The 24,878-nt window shown below is 40.4% G+C and overlaps 1 protein-coding gene and 1 long non-coding RNA gene across 2 annotated transcripts; one reads left to right on the top strand and one right to left on the bottom strand.

The window, feature by feature from the left end:
- Window positions 1–195: 195 nt before the first annotated feature.
- LOC122667504 (SWI/SNF complex subunit SWI3C homolog) lies at window positions 196–24,672 on the bottom strand. The gene is made up of 9 exons (XM_043863782.1): window positions 24,630–24,672; window positions 23,930–24,514; window positions 23,293–23,828; window positions 16,862–17,225; window positions 16,705–16,763; window positions 12,178–12,320; window positions 11,800–11,873; window positions 11,532–11,716; window positions 196–799 (listed from the first exon to the last, which is right to left on the bottom strand). The coding sequence occupies exons 1-9, from the start codon at window positions 24,655–24,657 to the stop codon at window positions 326–328; spliced, it is 2,448 nt and encodes an 815-aa protein (XP_043719717.1). The 5' UTR covers window positions 24,658–24,672; the 3' UTR covers window positions 196–325.
- On the top strand, window positions 2,179–11,517 carry LOC122667505. Its single transcript, XR_006333804.1, has 3 exons — window positions 2,179–2,449; window positions 5,339–5,346; window positions 11,311–11,517. It is a non-coding gene; the product is annotated as an uncharacterized LOC122667505 (long non-coding RNA).
- Window positions 24,673–24,878: the final 206 nt, after the last annotated feature.

Raw genomic sequence — 24,878 nt, 5'->3', positions numbered from 1 at the left:
TAGGATGGCCATCCCATTCAAAGTCCCCCCCCCCCCCCAACACCTTTTTTTTTTCTGATTTCTTTTTAAAGACCCATCCTATCCAAAGTATTCCTCATACTAGGATCGAGTCAAAGAGTATAACAATGTAAAGAAACCTAGAAAAATAAAACGAGGAACAAATTGAATCCATGTCACAGAATTTACAGTACTTCCGATGAAGATACACACATTAATTATTAAATAACTGACCCTGATTATTTTGATTCAGACTAGATGGAAATAAAAAGATATTGTGATACTCATGATAATTATATGACAGCTTTGTATGAAACCATTCTAGTTGTCAACCTACGTTGGTGTTAGTCCCAGATACAGGTCTTAACATGGGATGAGTAAGGGTCGGGGGGGCTGCACCTGGAGCAGAAGTGAACATGACACTACTTGAAGGGGCCGATGAAGAGGGATGAATTGCAGAGAGGGGTAATCGAGGTCCATATGCAAACATTTGTGGCCGTGGCATGAAGGACATATGTGGATGGCTCGGTTGATTGTTCCCATATGCTGGGATGTTTGCCTGTGCAGGTGGTGCTGATATAAGTTGTGGTCTGTTGTTAACAGCACTACTACTTGCCACAACACCACCACTAGCACCTGGTAGGATAGTATTAGATGTTCCAGCAGGTCCAAGTCGGGTTGAGATAATTCGAACCCGTTCAGCCACAAGCCTCTGCCTTGTCCTCTCCACCTGTTCGCATTCTTTCATCAACAAGGTTTCCACCTCTGCAAACTGCTTCAGCTTCAGCTCTAATCTCTTCAACTGCATTGACAATAGAAACTTTCATAAATTTCTTTCAGGAAATACTATGTCGAAGAAAACATCTGAACATGAGCAGTGGCATAATTGTAATTTTGGAGCTTGATCAATGGCATAAAAATGTAAATATACAATGCTCAATATTTTGATTTAATATATTATTTTATTGAGTAGCATAATATTTTATATTATAAAAATGTAAGGTATATTATTTTATAATTATTTTAAGGGTAATTTACACATACCACCCCTGAGGTTTGACGAAAGGATGATTTTACCCCCCAGTTTTGGAAAATTCTGCGTACCCCCCTAAGGTTTACAAACAGTAACAAATAAACCCATTCCGTCAGTTTATGACTAATACTGTTAAAATCAAAAGGTAAAGTGACAAAAATGTCCCTTAAAGAAGAAAAAAAAAAAAAACTTGCAACTCATCTTCCCCAAATCGATTTGGGAAGATGAGTTACAGGCTCCATCCATGGCTTCTAATGGAACATCTCCGGTGAGCTTCCCTGCACTGTCACTCATCTTAAAGATCTCCACTCCATTAAGCATTGAATCATAGTATTCAGACTTCAACGAAACCGCCGGACGCATTGCCAACCAGAGTTCCAGTGCGGTGCAGAAGTGCAGTTCTGCACCTTCTCCATTTGCTTTTTGGTGTCGATCGGTTTGACTGGGAAACTGGCTATAGGCAGTGAAGAATAGGCTTGGTCACGCAATATAAGTAGGCTAACGAGGAAGAAATGTGGAGATCAGATCCTGCTTGCAACGAAAGAGCGAGTTTTGAGATCAATCGACTCTCCGTTTCTTCAGTCCCTGTGCAGCTAGAAGTGTCGTTTGATCGTCTGACCAGTGATCGAAGATGTCGATCTCTAGGATCTCAAAGGGTGGACCCGAGGAAGCGACTCACTCGGACGCTTTGAAGGCCGCGTTGGCCGAGTTCATATGCACACTCATTTTCGTCTTCACAGGCGAGGGTTCTGGCATGGCCTTCAACAAGCTCACTAACAATGGTTCATCCACCCCTGCCGGTCTCGTGGCCGCCGCTTTGGCTCATGCTTTTGGTCTTTTCGTTGCTGTCTCCGTCGGAGCTAACATCTCTGGTGGCCACGTTAACCCTGCTGTCACATTTGGAGCTTTCGTCGGTGGTAACATCACTCTCCTCCATGGTATTCTATACTGGATCACTCAGCTTCTAGGCTCCACCGTCGCCTGCTTGCTTCTCAAGTTTGCCACCGGCGGCATGGTTAGTTTTCGATTTCCATTGTTTTTTTTTAACTTAAAACATTCTAGCTTTGAAAACGGAAGATAAAGAGGAGATTTTGTGTTTATGTTTATGAACATCAGCGTTTTCATTGTCGTCAGGGGTTGGGGTGTGGAACGCGTTTGTTTTCAAGATAGTGATGACCTTTGGGCTGGTGTACACAGTGTATGCAACGGCGGTGGACCCAAAGAAGGGAAGCTTAGGGACTATAGCACCCTTAGCGATTGGTTTCATTGTGGGAGCCAACATTTTGGCCGATGGAGCTTTCGATGGGGCGTCGATGAACCCGACTGTCTCTTTCGGACCGGCGTTGGTGAGCTGGACATGGACAAACCATTGGGTGTACTGGGCTGGTCCACTGATCGGAGGAGGCCTTGCTTGGGCATGTGTACGAGTTTTCGAGATAGTTCATCCACCACTGATCGGAGGAGGCCTTGCTGGACATGACTAACACAGGAGCTCTGGTTGGCAATGCATCCGGCGGTTTCGTTGAAGTCTAAATGCTACGATTCAATGCTTAATGGAGTGGAGATCTTTAAGATGAGTGACAGTGCAGGGAAGCTCACCGGAGATGTTCCATTAGAAGCCATGGATGGAGCAATCGATGGGGATACCTGTAACTCATCTTCCCCAATCGATTTGGGGAAAATGAGTTGCAGGTTTTTTTTTTTTTTCCTTGAAGGGGCATTTTTGTCACTTTACCTTTTGATTTTAACAGTGTTAGTCAAAAACTAACGGAATGGGTTTATTTGTTACCGTTTGTAAACCTCAGGGGGGTACGCAGAATTTTCCAAAACTAGGGGGTAAAATCATCCTTTCGTCAAACCTCAGGGGTGGTATGTGTAAATTACCCTTATTTTAATAGGATTTAATTGAGTATATTTGATTTATTTTTATTATGTGAATAATGAAGTAGGAGGTGGCAGCTTAGAACTAACCATAGTTTTCTAGTGTAATTAGCATTATTTAGACTAAGAAGGAATTAATTAACTTAGTGGATATTTAGTGGTGGCTGATTAGGATTGGTCTACATGGTTTCATGTGGTGATGCCGCCACCATGTGCATGGGAAACGTGGTGGTGGCAGCCACATGAGTAGGAAAGAAGGTGGTGGCACGGAAGTGGACTGCCACCATATGCATAGGAAAGGAGGTGGTTGCATGGTAGTGGACAGCCACCATTTGCAAGGCCAAGGTGGTGGTGGCAATAGGAACTCAGCCACATAGTAAGGTAAGGAGGAGGTGGCAACAAGGTGTCATGTGCTTGACTAGTAACTGTCAAATATTCTATTAGCTAAGTTTGACAAGGTAAATGGTGTACTATTAGTCTAATTAATCTAAGTTAGTAAACGGCTTAGTTGAAATAATTAAACCAAAATTAGATTAGTGAGTTGAGATAGTACCTAGTAAGCTTTTCTAAGCTAGACTAAGAGGAATCGATTGTTTTGATTTGGATTGTTGAACTAAGAAACTAGGAGAGTGAATCGTGGTTGTGGATTTAGTTCTGGACTTGTGAAATTGGGAGAGGATAGAAGAGCAAATCATGTTGTATATAGTATTCTTAAGGTATGTACAAGTTCAGAATTTCAATAAGTTTCAATAATGGATTTAAGTGGTGGATGAGTATTGAGAATTTGTTAGGTTATTGCTTCAAAGGGAGTATCAATTGAGGATACTGATTCACTGTGATGCTGGAACTTCAAATTGAAAGGAGATTTTGAGTGGAGGAGAACCTTCAAAGTGAGTTCTCTTGACTTTCTTAACCTGATCTGTTAATCTTGAATTAGGAATAAATTAATTAATTTATTAGTGTTATAGTTTGTTTTTAAAAGGGTTCAAAACCCCATCAGAATGCTTCAAAAAGATGAGGTTTAAACCCCATTCAAAACCTTTATTTTAGTTTGAGTTTTCTGGTTCTGGAAGATTGACCTTTGGGTAGTCTAGAGGGCATATCTCCCTCGTTTCAACTCTGAATTGAATGACTCAAGTTTTGTTTGAAACTAGACTCATAAAACTATCATTTATATACAAATAGGATTATCCCAATTCCCGCTTCTAAATGTGTCTAAATCCAAGTCAAAATAGGAGAAAAACAAGCTCACCAGCAAAACTCTGGGCACTGTTTTAGCTACTGTAATGTTGTCAATATTAATGTTAGCTACTTGTACATGTAGGAATATCTATTTTCTCAAGCGCTAGTGAGTGTGATAGTATATGTGTTAAGAAGAAACAAGGTGAAGGAATCATGCTTGTATTTGTATAATAGAATGACTATTTGGTGTATGTGTATATTTGTATCATTGTTTATTGTGAATTGTTACAAGTGCTGGTTTAGTAGTTTGGATTGTATAACCATAATTTTGGTTCTCTTATGAAATGTTAATTAGTTAATGAGCATGATGTGAATTATTGAATGTTTACCTTGTATACAGGAGTTGTAAATGTATGTTGATAGTATATGAAATGCATTATGATTAGAAGTTTATGTTGAGATGTTACATGACAAGTTGTGTACGAGTTAGGTGAATCAAGTGTTTGAGATTGGTAATAGTGATATTAAGAGAACATGACCCTGTGAATACCATCCCTTTCCACTAGGGGGTTAGGTACTGGATGAGGTTTTTTACAAGCTATCCTTTGGGACTACGAGTTATCCTTCGAGACTACGAGCCAACCTTTGGGACTACGAAAACACAAGTACGAGTACAAGCCGAGGCATTCCTCTCCCGGGGTGCAGTACTGGGATAAAGAGTTGAATAGATGACATGAGGCCAGGCTAACCTCAACTGTATGTGCATAAATGGTATTTCACAATAATGACTTAAGATCTAATCCAACAATAAAACGTAGTATTCTTATTTGTACACTGTTAAAGATGCACATGAGCATTTGTCTGTATTATGCTCATCCCTGTTATAAATATTCTTTTTAGATGATGAGTTCAGAGGAGAGGTTTGTACAACTCCAAACTCTTTGGGTTGTGAGTGTACATGGTGCACCAACCTAGGGAACAGCATTGAGAGAAACGTTTGTGAACAGTAAGAGTTATGATGTGAGAAAGAGAAAGAACATGTTTTGCAATAAAGTTCAAATTCACAAGAGCTTTGTAATAATTGTTTAATTGCCACCAGTGTTATATATATCCCAACTCTAGTAGTGTTAAGTCTTCCGTTGGATAGTTATTTATACAAATGTGAAAGGTGATTTCTGATCAATGCCCGTGAGGGCAGACTTTATACCATGTCCGAGTTTGGGGTCATTACATGTTTGGTAACAGTATATCTGGTATTTTAGTTTAAAACAGTCTTTACTAAAACTGGCCGAGGCGAGATCGTACTCACTACAATCCACTCTTCTGAATTATTCTTCTTCTCTCCCTACAGTCTCGACTCTTCCTACTATGAGTTACAACTTGGTATCAGAGTACGGAGTTCAAGTGTTTGGTGCCACGTGATGGTGTTTTCACATGGGTGGGCGAGGATCAGAGAAAATTTGAGAAAGTAGCAAACCTACTCTACTTTGATTCAAAGAGCGAACAGCCCGCAAGGGCAGGGTTAGCGCTAGGGGGAAGTTGAGATAGGGATGAGTTCCCCACCCCGCTTGGGACGAAACGTTTGGGCTTTACAATTGAACCCATTACAACCCAAAACATAAAAAACAAAGGCCAATAACCACCTCATACTAGAACAAGGCAAATTCTTGGTTGTGGTTGCATTAAATGAGCTTTCATATTTTTTCCTTTAGGGTTTTTGAGTGCTTGAAGCTGGCGACTACTGCTGCTATGGTTTTTCTTGATCATCGACCATCCTGGCCGGTCTAAAATCTTCGCTTCTCTCTTCATCCCGTCTATCTGGGGGTATGCCATTATCCCCTAGGATTTCCACCTTTCCTCCACCGGCCCCTCCCCCCTCCCCCCTCCCCCTGCTGCTCCACCTCCTTCTCAATGGAGTCTCTTTTCAATCTTGCCCTTGCTACCTCGTTTGAAGGCCTACCCCTCCACTTCATTGCCCCTTCCACTGTTGGTTCCTCCAAAATTGCTCTTTGTCCTCCTACCTTCCTTGAAGATGAAGCTAAACTCTGGGAAAACTGTTTCGTTGGGCACTTCCGTGGCTCAAGACCCCCATTCCATATTGTCAAACTCTCCCTCTCCAAGCAATGGCGTGCCCATGAAAATCTTGATATTATTCTTCTAGACAATGGGTTCTTTATCTTCAAATTCTTTGAGGATCTCGACAAGGTTCGTGCTCTTGAAGGTGGCCTGTGGCAAGTTGGGAAGAAACCCATCTTCCTACGTCAATGGCACTATCAGCTCCAACTCTAGCGAGTTGACCTGTCTTCTATTCCTCTCTGGGTTTCCCTACCAGGTCTCCCACTCCACTACTAGTGCACTAAAGGCCGAAGTACTGTGGGATCTGTTATGGGAACCCCCCCCCTTTTTCTGATGTCAGAACTATGAAGAAAGACCACATGGCGTTTGCGAGAATATGTGTTGAGGTCTTAGCAGCTGACCCTTTACCTTCCTTTATTACAGTGAAAGGAGGAGAAGATGACTCCTTTGAACAAGTACACTTCAACTAGAAACCCCCCCACCATTGTCTGGTGTGCATGTCCTTTGGACACGATACTAGCCTCTGCACACCAAAAGGCACCTCAGACCTTGCTTCGAACATTTCCATCGGTGATGATCAGGCTGCAAATCTTGCTTCTTCTTAGGTTATTCTCAGTACCCCATTTTGCCAAACCAAAGATCAATCTCCCTCCCGAGGTAGGCCGAGAACCAAGACTCGGCGTCTGAATCATCACCGGAAAGGTGCTCAAGTCTCTACTGCTTCGAAGGACCCCTCCCAGAGCCTCAAGTCTTTACCCGTTGATCAAAACAGATTCAACGTCTTGTCCTCTGTTGAAGTGTCAGGTCCTAGAGCCTGCCCCGAGGTGCTCCAGTTTCATGCTACTCATCGAAGTCAATCTCGCATGGCAGGGGACCCCTTGTGTTAATCTTCTCTACCTAGCTTCCCTGGTGGAGGATCATCTATGCCTTGATCTGCTTCGCCGCTGCTGTCGGAAAACCAGCAAACCTCGCAGTCTGTCGCTTGCGACCTTCTCCTTGACGGTATTTCCTCTTTGCGATCTGATTCTGTCACCTCCCCTGGCCTCGAAACTTTACATCGAAATTGTACTCCCTTTAACCCTTCCCTTGTAGGGCCACCATCCCATTTTATTTCTCCACATCCCACTCCCTCTCTCTCATCTAACTCCCCCTTGTGGTCCCCACTTTCTTGTCTAGCCCATCCACCCTTGGTCCCATTCTTTGTAGCCCTCTTCACCCAAGCCCCAGAACTTTCATTAACCTTCCCCATTCGGGTTTTCAGGTTAGCTCTTCTGGAGATCCGCCTCCCTCTTCCACCATTAAACCTTCTAACCCGGAAACCACTCTCACCTCTCTCCCATCATCTCCTTCGTAATCCTTCCCTCTGGTTTAAGGTCAGTCCCCTTCATCCAGTGATACCAACCTCTCTCTTGTCCCTCCAGCTTTTCCCTCCATTGTTTGCTCTTATTGTCGACGGCACAAAAGTTCTTCCCCGCCCAAGTCTTTTCTCTCTAGGCTCCATGGGCCATTGTTGCCTCTCCTCCCGCTGTCCAAATGAATCATGGTGTCATTTGGAACACCAGGGGTCTCAATTCCCCCACTAAACATGCTGCTGTTTGATCCTGCCTTCGCCAGCTCCATGCAAGTTTTTGTTGCCTGTTAGAAACTCATATCAAAGAGCCTAACTCTGCCCGAATCTTGAATTCCATTGCTCCTGGTTGGTCTCTTCTTTCCAACTATTCCCTTATCTGGGTCTTATGGGATCCTTGTAAAATTAAAATTTCCCTCATTTCTTCATCTCCTCAGTACATGCAACCAATTTCTCGGACTGTCTTGATCAATTCAGCTTCCTTTTCACAGCGGTTTATGCTCACAGTTGCCCTTCTCAGAGGTTTTCTTTATGGGCCGACTTACGCTCCATTGCAAGTCAGATTGGAACTCTCCCTTAGGGTTTGGGAGGCAACTTTAATGTCATAAGATATAGTCATGAAAAACAGGGTGGAAATCACTTAGACATAGTCATGAAAAAACGATTTTATGAAATTAAATTTTGAAGTTCTGCATGTATGTTGTGCGATTCAGTCATGGTGTGAAGCCTAGGACAGTAGGATTCTGACCCAGTTGGTGAGAAGCCATTGTTATCTTTCTTTTTCTTTTTTCTTATACTCTGTTTTACTGCTAACAAGATCATCGCCATCTTCTGAAGAGCATCTATTCTATTGATTTTGGGTGTTTGTCAGAGTTTGACCTTCATCTGAGAAGGTTGACTTTTGTTGACTTTCAATTTGGGTTTACTTGGGATCTAGTAAGAGAGGTGTTTAATCTGAACCTAGGTTTCATCCTACCTACCCGCCATCACTGGCATTTCAGACAGATTAAAAGCTCTAATGACTTGATTAGGGACTCCACAGAGGTTAAAGATGGAAAATTCTGAGCGAGTTTCAATTCTATCATTTTTCAGTCCCAAAAATAGACTATCATCTTGTTCCCAGTATAAATGCTTGTATTGGTAAACTTATTCAAGTTCAAAAAGCTCAGATAGATGCATAATGCTGCATAAATTAGTTGTTGGCACCTTCTCACTCCTTCAGATAGCATCTGCATTCACATATTGCAGATATGATCACAATATTATGACTTCTTAGTATGACACTTTCAAAGATAACTAAGGCATTTAAAACTTCCTGCCAGAGCTCAAGTTGTTCACATTTTAGTAGTTGGTAAGTTTATCTTTAAGCAACCTGAAGATAAAGGTTCACCACAGACCCTTGAAATATTGCGGTACAAGATGCCCTTCAAAAGATGAAAGATAAGCCAGCTATGTCATTCTACATCTTTTTTCAGATGAAACTATCGTATAACCTTGATTTTCTAGAGAAACATATGTAAGTGTAGGGAGGAAATATGGATGATTGTTTCCAGTACTGACAGTGTTGAAAGCCAATCCAGCACATTGGCCAACATTACCACATTGTAGTTCAGCTAGTGATATGAGGATCTATATATCAACCCTAAACACAAAAGAAGGGGAAAAAGCTATTTATAAGATAGCTAAGATGAGAGAAAGGAAGAATAGAGATTTCGATCAGGTGAGGTGTATCAAGGGTGATGATGGAAGAGTGTTGGTAAGGGATGAGGACATTGTGAAAAGATGGGATGAGTATATCTATGGCCTATTAAATGGAGATAGGTCGAGTATAATTGACCCGGATGAGTACTCTATTCAACATGACACCACACGTCATGGATATGTTAGAAAGGTTAGTGTGGCGGAGACACAGAAGTTAAAGAAGCCCTAAAAAAGATGAAAGCAAGAAAGACACCAGGCCCAGATGAGATCTCAATAGAAGTATGGAAAACCCTAGGAGGTTGTGGAGTTTATAGGCTAACCAAGCTGTTTAACAGGATTACGAACACAAGGAAGATGCCAAATGAATGGAGGAGAAGCATTGTAGTCCCGATTTACAAAAATAAAGGTAATATCCAAAGCAGCAATAACTATAGAAGCATAACGCTAATGAGTCACACTATGAAACTTTGGGAAAAGGTTATTGAAGCCCGTTTGAGAAGAGACACATATCTCGGTGAATTAGTTTGGCTTTATGCCAAGTAGATCCACGATAGAAGATATCTACTTATTAAGGAGATCGTGTAAAGATAAAGAGATACCAAGAAGGATCTCCATATGGTCTTTATTGACCTGGAAAAAGCCTATGACCGAATCCTTGGAGATTTAATCCGGCATATTCTAGTGAAGAGAGGAGTGTCGAGTAAATATGTGGATGTAATTAAAGATATGTATGAGGGCGTGGTGACTAGTGTGAGATTTGTGGGAGGTTAGGGCAAGGGATTCCCAATTACCATTAGGTTACATCAGGGATCAGCCTTAAGTCCTTATTTATTTGTGCTTATCATGGATGATCTAACCAAGAGCATGGTCCTGTGGTGTATGCTCTTCGCCAATGATATCGTTTAGGCGGATGAGACAAACAAAAGGGATTAACTCTAAATTAAAGCTATGGAGATCAACCTTGGAAACAAGAATCTTTAAAATTAGTAGAACGAAGACGGAGTATATGATGTGTAATTTTTGTCATATTATGATGGACATTGACATGGTGCAAATTGAGGAAAGAGAGATGCCGCAAAGTGACTATTTTAGATATTTGGGGTCAATCATAAATAAAGAAGGTAACATAGACGATGATGTTTCACAGAGAATTAAAGTAGGATGGATCAAGTGGTGAGGTGCGTCTAGGGTGTTGTGTGACCGATGTATTCCTTTAAAGCTTAAAGGAAAGTTCTATAGGACTGTTGTACGACTGGCAATGATGTATGGGGCAAAATGTTGGGCAGCTAAGAAGTGTCATATTGAGAGGCTGTGTAACAGAGATGAGGATGCTAAGATGGATGTGCGGAAACACTAGAAAGGGTAAAGTAAGGAATGAACGTATTAGAGCTGACTTGGGAGTTGCCCTGATCAATGACAAGCTTCGAGAGAGTCGTTTGAGATGGTATGGTCATGTTTAACGGAGGCTTAGGGACGCCCCAGTAAGAAGTGATATGATCTCGATTGAAGGAGCTAAACTAAAAGAGCTAGGGGAAGGCCTAAAATGACCATAAGAGAAGTTGTGAAGAAGGGCATGCTTAGTCTAGGCCTTAGTTCCAAATATGATCTCGGGTAGAGCCTATTAGAGGGCAAGGATCCATGTAGCAAACCCCATTTAGCTGAGATTGTCCTGACTTGCTGTGTTGTGCCTCTTTCCTCTTACTTTCGTATTCTTTCATCTTTCATTTTTCTTTTATTTTCCACCTTTCATTTGTCATTTTCCTTTTTTTTCATTTCTCAACTCATTTCCCACCTCTCTTTTCTCATCTCTTCATTCCCCCCCCCCCCCCTTTTCTGTTTAGACCTTAGTTTTCCCTACCTTGTTTTGCTTGGATCCATGTAGCCGACCCCATTAAGTTGGGATAAGGCTGAGTTTGTTGTTGCTGTTGTTGTTGTGTCCACATCATCATCTAGGCATGGGTTAATTTTTCATGCACTCTGACTCTGCCACGTGTTAACATAATGCAGTTAAATTGTTAGAAAAAGCAGTCCTATTTGAAGAACTTGGAATGTTGAATTAGAAGAAGAAAAGCCTCAACACAGTGAGCAATAGAGTTGATCTGGACCACTAAATTTGACATGAGACCTAAAAGGGAAAATTCCCATCTATCCAATAACTTTTAAGTAACTAAATCATCCATCCAGAAGAAACAGCATGTAGCATTGGATTATTCCAGCACTATTAGACCCAAAAGCCTTTTTTCCTAAAATATTATGCAAAAAAAAAGAAGAAAATGGGATAATAGTAAAAGAATAAGGGAAGCACAAACATACCTGGTGGTTTATAATTGTAGCAGCCATTCTCTGAATCTCACGTTCTTCATGTTCTGCAAACAGTTTTGCCTTTGTTGCTGCTGCAGCTAGACCAAATTGTGCAGCATTTTTCACACTTTCAATGGACAACGGGGCAGAAACTGTATCATCCTGACCATTTAATCCTTGTACTACCATTGTTTCCTCTGATATTCATTCAAAGAACTATTATATGGAAAGAACTGATAATCTGATTAAGAGATAAAGAAAAGCAGAATGAAGCACAAACCTTTGTGGTGACTTGAGTTTGTCAAGCCTCCATGAGAACTACCATCTCTGCCATGTGCAGTGTCTGAACTAATCCTTCACACAAGAAAGAGCAATTTCAGTTCACTTTCTCCCAGAATAACCTAGATTCATTGGAAAAAGCATAAAACTAAAATATTTCAGGAAGGAAACAGTACAACACAAAAGAAAGGCTGAAAATTTTTCCAGTGCTTTCACATGTTTCATATATATAGCAGTACGGAATTTGCTAAAAACACAATACAACGTATCACTGAAGTTTACACCCTCCCCCCTCCCCCTCCCCCTCCCCCAAAAAAAAAGAGAGAGAGAGAGAGAAGTGAGCGTAAAATTGGTAACTTGGAAAGAATATAGACCCCACCTATCCCCATGAACAGAACCTTCCATTTGCACGATGTTATTGGAAGCAACTGATTGGTGCACTTCCTTGGACAATGCCGCTAATGATGCATGAGCACAGGCGGCAGCAACTCTCGGCCCCACTGCAGAGGACAGAAAGGCAACCTAGAAAACTTCTCCAACAGTTAGATCAGAGGCAACACAACAAAAGAAAAATAATGACAAATGTCTTATAAAAAAGGATCCTTCTAAGGACCCATCAAAATGAAATTAAACAACATAACATCCCCTTTATACATATATATATAGCTGATACTAAAGCTCTGAATATCAATATTGTTTCCCCACTTAACAAGACATATATCAGTTCATGCAATAAGAGAACTCAGCATCTCTCTAGAAATTCCCTAAGTAAAAACCAGGAATTCAAGACAGGTTTAAATTTAACAGTAAAAAAATGGTCAAAAGTTTTCCTTCCCACAAAAAAAAATAATAAAGGACAATATATCAGCAAAACAGAGCTCATGTAGGACCAGGAACTCTTTTAAAAAAAAAAAACTTCTATGCCACCAAAATTCAGGATTCATAGACAGCTCCTCCAGATTCACAGCTGAAATTTTACTTTCAGACTAGGCATTTGACGAAAACTATGATTTATGACATACTTTTAGGAAATGCAACCTAGTTGTTAAAGTCAAGGTTATGTAACCACGATAGGAGGATTCCTCTCTATCGTGGGTCTCTCTCCCTTATCTCATTTCCTTCTTTAGTTTTCTTTTTCTCTATATTTGTTTCCTAGTTGAGTTGTAATTCTTCTAGGTTTCTATTTCTATTTTTGCTTTCCTAGTCTGAAAAGGATGGGTTCTATGGGCCTTTGGTCACTTGTTAATGGGTTATTTATCATATTGAGATTAATTATAAACCTATAAAGTAGAAGTGAAGTTAGTACACAAGATTAGTGTCCTGTGATTCAATTGTTGGTCCAGTTAATTGTGGGGCTCAATGGTTAGACGGATAGGGGAGGTTTTCTTTTATACTTGTTAGCAGTTTACTAAGATAAGGTTTATCCAAGTTGATTTAGTTCCTCAAGAGACTTTTTGGATTATCTTCTTTTCTTAAGATTATAAGATGAAGAAAAATGAAGTAGCTGGTGTTGCTTTCTACCTTATTTGACTGGTTCTATGTCTCCAGCTCTCAACTCTTAAAATGAATAACAAAAGTGCATAAAATAAACATTTTTTAATTTTACAAAAAAGGGCAACAAGTCGGTGATACCATTTTATGTATTTAATTAAGCTAATTATTTTTGGGGCAATTACTATCACTACCCTACACTTAGCCTATATTTACTAAAACTACCCTACCTTAAACTTCTTTTCTGATACTACCCTGCTTTTAAACTTTTACATCTCCTTCTACCCTCATGTTTTTAAATACCTAGATTGCCCTTCCTTTTCACCTAATAACCTGCTAATCTATTTAACCTACCATTCATCTTCTACTTTTTACTATTTTTGTCATTAAAATAGTAAAAAATGAAAGCACCCACCCGCTTCTTCTCTCTCCCATTTTTTATTCCATTCGGTTTTGTTTTTTTTTTTCCTTCAATTTTTCTATTTAATTAATTTTTTATTCAACATTTTATCCTCATCGTTCTTCTTCGAACAGATCATGGTTTTAAGTAAATGTTTTTGTATTTCATTTACTTAAGATAATATTCAGAAATAAGCAAATATCCCTTATTTGAATCCAATAAAAATAGTTAAACAAATCAAATTCCAAAAGGATAAAAAGTCAACCCCCCAGTTCAAGAACAAAAATTGGATTATCGGCGGTAGAAACAATTTTCAACTTGTTAATGCTGGGGTTTTTCTCAAATCTAAAAATTTAATAAATCTTAATATGGTAAAACATTGCTAAAAACCAAAAGTGCAGTAAAATATTCATTTGTTTTGATGTCCAAAAAAATATTTTCATTCAGAACGATTTTGATAGCATTCGCACACACCAAATGAAGTTTGACCGGTGCATAACTCCTTCAATATAAATCAGATGTAAGCAATCTTGGATTTGTTGGAAAGCTTTCAACAAAGCTTTAATGATATTAGGCATACATAAGTATATGTCCTGGTCTCTAGCATATTTAAGTATTTGTATACCAAGGTTTGCATAAATAGGTGTCTGTATACCAAGATTTCTCACCAAGATGACCAAAACCACAAGATCTCACCCGAGGTGGGGTAATTTTTCGTATCGCCTGACATCTCGTCTTGAGGTCTTGAAAAAGCGAGAAACTCATCGAGATCTCGCGAGTTTTAGTTCCATGGAGGGAAGAGATGAAGGGAGATTGAAGGTCAGTTTCGACTGACTGTGGATATTGCTGGAACAGACAAAACAGAGAACCAATGCCAGCATAGCAAGAGAAGAAAGGGACGAGATTATGGAATATCAAAGGTCAGTTTCGACTGACTGTGGGTATTGCTGGAACGGACAGAACAGAGAACCGATGACAGCATAGAAAGAGAAAAAAAAGGAAGATGGAAGAGAGAAAGAAGAAATAAGAAAAGAGAGGAGGAAGATAAGCATCAGGAGGAATTAACCGAGGGGAAGGAGAACTCACATCTGACCCAGGAAGAATGAGAGAGAAGAGAGAGCTAGGAAGAGGAACATGTAGGAAAGGGGGAAGAATAAACACAGCCACCAGCTGTCAAGCCACGCAGGCAACCTCACAAACAACTTCAATTTTCCATTCTCAATCAACTAACTTCTCCAGCGTATTACAAGCATATTTAAAAGAAAATAAATTACATCTAATAAGGAAACTAAACAAACTAAGAAACTAACTTAACAAGGAAATTAAAAAACTTAAGAAACATGAAATATGAAATTATCTCCTAGTATCCAACTCTATCTAAAACTCCAATATAAAAGATTACAAGGTTTCAAAATAAATTTCTAATATCCTACTGAACCATAACCAAACTTGGACCCGGTTTTCGGTTGGGGCTCTCAAACAGGTTTTGCCCGGTCCAAGGAAGTGCTCCTGCTGAGTCCTGCATCACTTGCAACCAATTCTACAAGTGCTTCCTCGCAAGCTAGTCAAGTCCATCTACACTAAACTACTTCAAGTTTATTTTGACGAATCTTGAGGAAGAAGCATGTGCCAATCATTCTGTTATTGAATCTTTCATTACTTTCCCCGTGCTTTACTGACCAAACTATCCCTGGGGCTTAGATTAACATTTGAAAGCTACTTCCCACATAGAAATAAATAACCAAAAGTTACATCCACCAAAGCAACTGACTAAAGTACTTCCCTGGAAGTGCTACCCAACACACTTCATTCAGTAGAAGCCAGCAATCAGACCAAACATTGGAGCAAAAAAGTAGAAGCTAAGCGCTCAGACTTAGAGTCAAGCTTTTTTTTTTTTTTTTATAGCCAAGATATGATGGGTTATTATCCATCCATACCTAGATCTGGGAAAAGAAAGAGTACTACCATCCTGTCCCTTATCATTTCGTCCATCTATATCTAGTCTAAGTTTCTTACTATCTATACCCAAACTAAGCATCTCTTACTCTACCTATAGATTCTATACCCAAACTAAGCATCATAGTTGTCAAGGCGTCCAGGTGCCTTGGATGCCTTGGTCGCCTAGTTGGGGTCAACTCCATTTTGACCCCTCTCCAACGCCTTGGGTCGCCTAGATGCCGTGACAACTATGCTTAGCATCTTAGCCTATCAACCTTTCAAGTCCTATCTATGATTTCATGACATGATAGCAGCAGTTCAACACAATAACGGACCAATTTATACTCGAGCCAAGTAAGCCAATCACAGTACAAAGGTATATCAAATATATCAAATATATATCACAGTACAAAGGTGATTATCACTCTTAATGTATTCTAAAGTCTTTCCAAATAAAAAAGTATATAATAATTTTCCTTAGGAAAATAATGACTATGGACAAAAAAATAAGGGGGTGGAGCAAAGATCCTGGAATTCTTCTTAGAATGACTACTTGTAACCTTATTCACTCATTTTTTCCAACTATGGATGAACCCTTATCTAATCCAGTCCACAGTACAGGCTCTTACTTGCAGCATAATCCCAGCAAAGATGTTAGAAGCAGATGAAAAAATGTACCTACTCTCTGAAAAGAAGAATCTGGAATACTAGTCTGAAGCCTAAACAATCTACCAAAAGAACATTTCTAACACAGAATCCAAGGCATGATTCATCATGATGAAAAAAATTTAAAAAAGGAAACTGTTAATGGCTGTGAACTCAACCATACAAAACGTCCAATCATATGATGATTTCAAACCACCGATACAGAATAATGCATTCCAGCAGGCATCAGGTGCAAATATGTTAAAAAAACCATAAAGAGGAGTATAATTTAAAAGAACATAAAGCAGAGTTCCTATGATCTTAACCATCAATAATCATAACAAAATAAATGAGATAATATGACACAATTCTGTTATGCATTAAAAAAATTGATAAGTTAAATACATCATGCAAATTATCATAATAACATACCAGGGCCATGAGAGGGTTTGCAGATTTTTCAAATGGGATTCTGTTTTCAGAATCAACACCTGCACGACAAAGTACAGAGAAAATTTCCACTGTTGTAACTCTAACAAACAAATGTTAATCATGTTATCAAGAGTGTAGAACTAGACTGAACAAATACCTGCAGAATCACCATTAGAATTCGAATATGGTCCTCTATCATCACCTCTGGTTGACACGTTACTTGAAATAGACTTACTTGGAATTTCAATATTCTCTAGTAGGCCATCCTCCATGGGGAGACGAATGAAATGGAGGATGCACTGTGCTTTAGACTTGGTACCAACATGCTCTACAATTTCATTCCAGTTGTCATTGTAAATTTCCAGTGCTTCCAGCAGAAGCAGCGTTTCCTGGTCAGTCCAACTGTCGCCATCAAGGTCATACAAATCTCTTGTGGAATCCACCCTTATAAAATCAACACTAGAGTGACCAGTAACATATCTCCCATCATGGAAGCAATCCGAGCAAAGTAGAACATCAGCCTGCTCAATTAGATATGGATAATTAAAAAAAGTGCAAACAATAGCTTGAAATGCATACACTAACATAAATAAAAAGTTAACCAAATTGCCTTCATTACATATGTTTTCCAATCAAGTGAAAGGTCCATTCAAGAGGATTCTAAGCATTGTTAGTAGAAATTAATCTTCGAGCATAAACTTTTTAAGAAACTCAGAACAAGACTGTTACGGTGCTCTCAAGGGGGTTCTCTCTCTCTCTCGCAAGATAAGGTCTGCTAACTCACTAGCAGATGAGTTGTCCTGGGTAGTGGGTAGCATAGTTGTCAAGGTGCCGTCTAGGTGACCAGGCTCTTTCTTGGGTCCAAGGCAACAGCACGCCTTGTTGGCATTTGATTTATGTTTATTGTTTTGTTTTTGATGAATATACTTGTATTATATCCTATGTTTGCTTATTATATGTTGGTTTTTTCATATTAGGCTATAACTACAATAATTATATCATATTGCATTGATATGGCTTCTATGTTGCATATAAGCATTAATAAAAAAAGAGCATCCCAGTGCACAAGGATCCCACCACTGCAGGGTCTGGGAGGGGCAAATGTATGCAACCTTACCCCTTGCTTCACAAGAGAGGCTGTTTCCATGTTTCGAACCCGCAACCAACAGGTTGCAATAGCGCACTCTTGTGAAGCAGGGGGTAAGGCTGCGTACATTTGCCCCTCCCAGACCCTCCAGTAGTGGGAGCCTCGTGCACTGGGTTGAATTACTATATTACATATAGTCATATATTGTGACGCCTACGGTGCCTAGGTGAGCACCTGGTCACCTAGGCACCCCTCCAAGGCCTTGGGTCGCCTAGTCTGACAACTATGGTGAATAGACAATCTCTGTATTCAAGACCATGCCCTATTGTGTAGTTCCTTCTTGAGGGTTATAGGCCTTGGCCTCTTGGTATTGTCATACCTCATGCTTTGTACATTAGCACTTCTTTAATAAAATCCTTCCTTACTTATCCAACTTATGATTTTACAGGTTCCCACTTCTGACTTCTCATACAAGTCATTAAATCTGCATGTCAAATAACAGTTCCCTATATTATCCTCCCATCAGGAAAGTACTGCCTGCATAAATTTAACAAATTTACTTGGAATCATACATAAGATTAAATGAAACATTTAGTTTTCTTATCTCATATGCATGAGCAATCATTCCAGAAAATCATACACTCCAAAATCGATTGATGCAGAAGTTTCTTCAATAGGTCTGACGTATAAGTTCTTGGCTGAGTGAAATATAGAACATACCAATTGATGCTTCAGGCCAGCTGTCACACAGAAAGGGAAGAGCATTACCCACAAACTCGCATGACCAGCCAAAATAGTAGCAGTTATTACTTCTATCTTTTGTTTTTCTTTCACAATTACCATTTGGGATAAGGGACGTCAACGGATAGTCGAAAATCCGAATTTGATTCACATTTGTATTTGTTTAGAAGCATCCGTATTCAAAAAATCATTATCCGGAAACTATCCGTATTCGTCCGAAAACTAAACGGACACAAATTCGGATATCCCACTATTCGATCAGATAATATCCGATCCGATCCATATATATATATATACATATATCCAACAATAATTTATTTTTTCCCATTGTTATTTATAAAAGTAACATTTCCCAATGTGAATGCCGTGGAATGCGGAGAGCATACTTTTGAAATCAATCCACGATAAATATGATGTTAAGGTAGAGCCAAAGTAGGGTCCACCAACCAAACAACTTTATGCTTTGTCTCTTGGGTATGATAAACAATAGTTTTTCAACTTAGTTTTTTATTTTCCGTGAGGATTCTTGAAGCTTCTAGAGTTTTTCCTTTTTGAAGAGGAAGAGGGAGAGAGTGAGTGAGACAAAATGGAAGATTGGGGCTGAGGATTTAAGATGGAGAAGCAATCGCAGGGTCGCCGTCGACGCAAATATACAACAGAACAGCCGGTATTTAAAGGTGAGAAAAAGAGAACTGAGGAGTAATGAAGATTTTCTTCATTAGTGCCTTTGCTACTCAGAGAAATTATAGCGAGACAAAGAAGACTAGGAGAATTGCAGATCTGGGTTTCAGTGAGTGATTCTGAGGAAGATCTCGCCGACGCAGATCTCTCCATCGCTGTTTTCGTCATTGTTAAGATCTGTCGCTGATCTTGCAGCTGCTGATCTTCACTGTTCTCGCCGTTGCCGAGGAGGGCAGATCTTGCTGAAGTTAGTGATATGGCTATAGCCGATCTGTAGAAGAGCAGAGTTCCCTTTTCTGTTTTCGCTGGTCGCTAGTAGCTGATCTTGGTAATGAAGAACTGATTTGGCAACGATTCTATGGGTTGATATTTTCTGAAAAGGGATTTCTCCTCCCTGCAACTGCATGTTTCAAATTGAATATCCGAATATCTTGGATATCTGTTACTTGGTCGAATTCAAATTCCGAGATTATCTTTACAATTCCAGCGGATATTGAATCGAATTAGGATATCAACCAGTATTATCAGATTCGAATGCGGATAGTGGCTTATCCGATCCGTTTACATCCTATTTGGGATAGTTCATTATTTGCATAATCAGTTAAAGCAACCATTTGGAGCTCGAGCGTGGTTTCTTTGGAAGGCTATGCTATTAACGGTCTTTTGGTCTCTATGGGAAGAAAGAAATACCCAGCTGTTCCATGATCAGTTCTCAACCAATTACATATTCTGGAATGACGCTTCATCCTAACAGGTTGATGATTGGGACAATATCATTAGATCCTCCATTTTTGGAGAACAAAAAGTATTTCTGTGGAGCCCTCCACTGGACCAGCCAGAATAGTAACAATTATTACTCCTATCTTTTGTTTTTTCTTTCACAATTACCAACTGTCCTAGTTATGTCAAGTTTGAGATTTGGGATAGTTCATTATTCGCATAATTAGTTTAAGTAACCATTTGGAGCTCGGGAGTGGTTTCTTTGGAAGGCTATGCTATTATCAGTCTTTTGGTCTCTATGGGAAGAAAGAAATACCCAGCTGTTCCATGATAAGTTCTCAACCACTTACATATTCTAGAATGTTGCTTCATTCTTACAGTTTGATGATTGGGACAATATCATATTATCATTAGATCCTCCACTCTTGGAGAACAAAGGGTAATTCTGTGGAGCCCTCCACTGGACATAGTAGTGAAGCTCAACAATGATGGTTCTTCACTAGTTAACTGAGGACAGGGGTGGGTGCATTGGTGGGTAGGGCATACAAAGCTAGTGTTGAGCAGTCCTAAGAGCCTATCCAGCACCAATTGGGGAAGGGAATTCTGTAAGGGTTGAGACACTGTCATTGTGGATCAGATTGGAATATGCTTTTAGAGATGGTTTTCACAATCTATTAGTTGAGGGAGATTCCGATACTTCCATAGCTTGGATGAGGTCTGATTCTCAGGTCCCATCGAGGTTTGCTGCTGTCATTGGAAGTATCAGGTCTACTGCTTTACAAATCATTCAACTGGAAGTCCAGATCTGCTAATGAAGTGGCAGATCAGCTGACAACAGGGTGTCCATAGGCTCATAGGCTGATAATGAGTTTTGGGTCTTCTGTTCTACTACCGCATTTGTTTCCTTGTGATGCTTTCTTCATGTAGTTCAGGGTTTCAGCTTTTAACAACAACAACAAACTAAGCCTTATCCCAACTTAATGGGGTCGGCCACATGGATCCGAACAAAACAAAAAGAGAAAACAAAGATATATTGAAAAGGACAAATGGAAAATGAGAAATAAATAGAAAGATGAAAGATAGTAGGAGGAGAAAGGCACAGTCCAGTACGTCAGGATAATCTCAGCTAAATGGGGTCAGCGACATGGATCCTTGCCCTCCAAAAGGCTCTGTCCAAGGTCATACTTGGGACCAGACCTAGGCTATGCATGTCCTTCCTCACCACTTCTCCCATGGTCATTTTAGGTCTGCCCCTAGCTCTTTTAGCCCCTTCAATTGGAATCATATCACTCCTCCTGACTGGGGCTTCCCTAGGTCTCCATTGAATATGACCATACCACCTTAAACGACTCTCTCGAAGCTTACCATTGATCAGGGCAACTCCCAAGTCCGCTCTTATAAGTTCATTACGCACTTTATCCTTCCTTGTTTTTCCATACATCTAACGTAACATCATCATCTCAGCTACACAAAGCTTATCAATATGACACTTCTTAACAGCCCAACATTCTGCCCCATACATCATGGCCGGGCGAACAACTATCCTATAGAACTTTCCTTTAAGTTTTAGAGCAATACGCCGTTCATACAGCACTCCGGACGCACCTCTCCACTTCATCCAACCGACTTTAATTCTCTGTGTAACATCATCCTCTATGTTACCTTCTTTACTTATTATTGATCCCAGATATCTAAAATAGTCACTTTGCGGTATCTCTCTTTCCTCAATTCGCACCATATTAGTATCCATCAAGGTGTGACTGAAATTACACATCATATACTCTGTCTTTGTTCGATTAATCTTAAATCCTCTTGTTTCCAAAGTTGACCTCCAGAGCTCTAACTTAGTGTTAATCCCTTCTTTTGTCTCATCCACAAAAACGATATCATCAGCAAAGTGCATACACCATGGGACTTCGCCTTGAATGCTCTTAGTTATATCATCCATGATAAGTGCAAAAAGGTAAGGGCTTAAGGCTGAGCCCTGATGTAATCCAATCGTAATTGGGAATTCCGTACCCTGACCTCCCACAAATCTCACTCTAGTCACCACTCCCTCATACATATCTTTAATGACATCTACATATTTACTTGACACCCTCCTCTTCACTAGAACCTGTTGGATTAGATCTCTAGGGACTCTGTCATAGGTTTTTTCCAGGTCGATGAAGACCATATGGAGATCCTTCTTGCTATCTCTATATCTTTCCATAAGCCTCCTCAATAAGTAGATAGCTTCAGTTGTGGATCTACCTGACATAAAGCCAAACTGGTTCATCGAGATAGATAAGAGTCTCTCTTCTCAATCGGGCTTCAATAACCTTCTCCCAAAGTTTCATTGTGTGACTCATAAGCTTTATGCTTCTGTAGTTATTGCAGCTTTGGATATCACATTTATTTGTATAGACCGGGACTACAATAATTCTCCTCCATTCATCTGCCATCTTCCTTGTGGTCATAATCCTGTTAAACAACTTAGTTAGCCAATAAACCCCACAACCTCCTAAGGTTTTCCACACTTCTATTGGAATCTCATATGGGCCTGTTGTCTTACATGTTTTCATCTTTCTTAGGGCTTCTTTAACTTCCGCCACACTAATCTTTCTTACATATCTATGATGTGTGGTATCATATCGAAGAGAGTACTCGTCTAGGTCAATTCTACTCGACCTATCCCCATTTAGTTGGTCAAAAATACACTCGTCCCATCTCTTCACAATGTCCTCATCCCTTACTAGCACTCTCCCCCCACCATCCTTGATACACCGTACCTAATCGAAATCTCTACTCTTCCTTTCTCTCATCTTAGCTATCTTATAAATAGCTTTTTCCCCCTCTTTTGTGTTTAGGTTGATATAGAGATCCTCATATGTCTTTGCCCTAACCATCCCCACAATCTTCCTAGCTTCGTTTCTAGCATCATAAATGAATCCCACTTTTGTAGGTAACTAAGTGTTCCTTTCTTTTTCAAAGAAAGTGTTCACAATGGAAAGATCATAAGCTACTGCAAAGTCTAGCTTAGAGGTCCCCTCTTCAGTTTTTAACACTCTTTCTAAATGTGGTATCTCTGTCTCGGGCCTTGTATATATATTATTCTGCTTTTATCGATAAAATTGATTCTGTTATCAAAGAATAAAATTAGTTAAAGCAAGCACGTAAGAGTTGCTTTCTTGAAGCCATTAGGTGTTTGACTAACCTATCCTTCAGGAAAAAATAAAAACACACTGAAAGTTAAGAACCCATTAATTACACCTACTGCCTACTGGGTAGTATGAATGTTACTTTAAAATCCATAACCCCCTCACAAGGCAGAAAGAAAAAAAATCCATAGTATCATCAATAATTAGAGAGAAAGTTACCTCCTTCTGCGACTGATATTGCACAGAGGACAAAGGACAAGAACAATAACTGCAGTAGTTTTCAGCCAAACGCTCCCTGATTCTGCTATCGAAATCGGCGCCCTCATCACCAGGGCCAGAAGACGATGAAGAAACATCAGCAGGTCTGAGCCTGCTCTTGGGCCTATCAAACTGAATCAAACTATCAATGGACCTCAAAGCAGCTGAAGGCACTTGAATCTCCCCGTTAAGATCTTCCCTTAGAAACGGACCACCAATCCTAGCCTCTCGATTCATCGCAGCCACGCTATAATTAATGATCCCCCAATGATCCAGAAACCTAAAAATCCGATTCAAATCATGGAGGTCAATACCAGGAGCCAGACCTTGGCAATCATTAATTTTGAGCCTCTTCTCTGGGTTCTCCATATACTTGGCAACAACACGGTTCCTGCAATCCATATATTTCTCTGGAGTATGCTCTGCAGACTTGCCTGAAAAGAAATGTGGCACCACTTGCCTCTCCAATCTGTGCACTGAATTGGGCGAAAACCAATCTGTACCACCAAAATCATCAAAGATTCAAACCCGCGATATTTGGAACAGAAACTTAAAGCAGAAAAAAAGGAACAAATTGAAGTAAGAGCAAAACGCATACCTGCGTGCATCGGAACCACGAGTACCCGATTGTTCCCGAATCGCTTAACGACGCCCCGACCTTCCATGATTGCCGGGGGAGTACATACATAGGCAGGTGGAGGCGTATCAGGCCTGTCTCTGTCATGATCCGAAGGGGCTAAAGAGGGACTATCAGCTGGAACGGCCGATAATGCCTGAAGCTGCCCATGAGATATGTTCTCAAAGAAGAAAGGGTTTTGGTTTTGCAGAGACCGCTGTTCCGGGAATTGAGCAGCGCGTTCTGCAGAAACAACCGACAGGACAGAAGAGTGTGGTTGATTCACAATGCGCTTAATTACAGGAGGGAAGTCACAAATCCGAGCACCCCCACCGTCCGAGAGGACCTCACTTTCTCGTGAGTCGATGACGGGATCTGTAGGTGCCGATGCGGCGGCAATGGTGGGGGTTTCTTCTTCTTCATCGATGTCGGCCTCGTCGTCCTCTTCCTCTTCTTCATCGTCTTCTTCAGCTCTCTGTCTCTTGCTGTTGGTTCCGATATTGATATCTCGCTTCCTCTTCTTCCACTTACCACGAGCTTCTGCTTCAGAATCTTGGAGCAAGTTAGCTAACGGAAGCATAAAATGGAACAATTTAAGCACAAGATCCACCCACAGAGAGATAGAGCACAAGATCCACCCACAGAGAAAGAGAAAGAAAAATGACTCAGGGATATTGCTTACCTGTGGCAAAGGATAGGGTAGCTGACATCAGAAGAGCGCAGAGAGAGAGAACTCCGCAATGGAGACTTGCGAGAGCTAAGCTCAGAGTTTCACAGGGAGAGGGCGCGCAAAGGGAGATTATCTGGAAGCGCTTCTCTCCCTGTTTGTTCTCTTCTTTTCCTCCATCACTGTGTAGGCTTTATCGTCCGAATGCCTACTGGTCGTGGAACTGTGTATACTTTGGTGGATGGGCTGATTTGACCATCCGAT

This window comes from Telopea speciosissima, chromosome 7 (genome assembly GCF_018873765.1).
Source record: "Telopea speciosissima isolate NSW1024214 ecotype Mountain lineage chromosome 7, Tspe_v1, whole genome shotgun sequence".
Taxonomy (NCBI): Eukaryota; Viridiplantae; Streptophyta; class Magnoliopsida; order Proteales; family Proteaceae; genus Telopea; species Telopea speciosissima.
Note: the sequence above shows the minus strand (reverse complement) of the source record. Positions and strands in the feature narration are given on the sequence as shown.

Excerpts from the sequence above, each read along its gene's own strand:
- LOC122667504 (XM_043863782.1), bottom strand. The coding sequence starts at position 24,657 with ATGTCAGCTACCCTATCCTTTGCCACAG. Across the intron at positions 12,321-16,704 it reads CAAACCCTCTCATGGCCCTG|GTTGCCTTTCTGTCCTCTGC; the intron begins GTATGTTATTAT and ends GAAGTTTTCTAG. Across the intron at positions 800-11,531 it reads CTACAATTATAAACCACCAG|TTGAAGAGATTAGAGCTGAA; the intron begins GTATGTTTGTGC and ends TTGTCAATGCAG.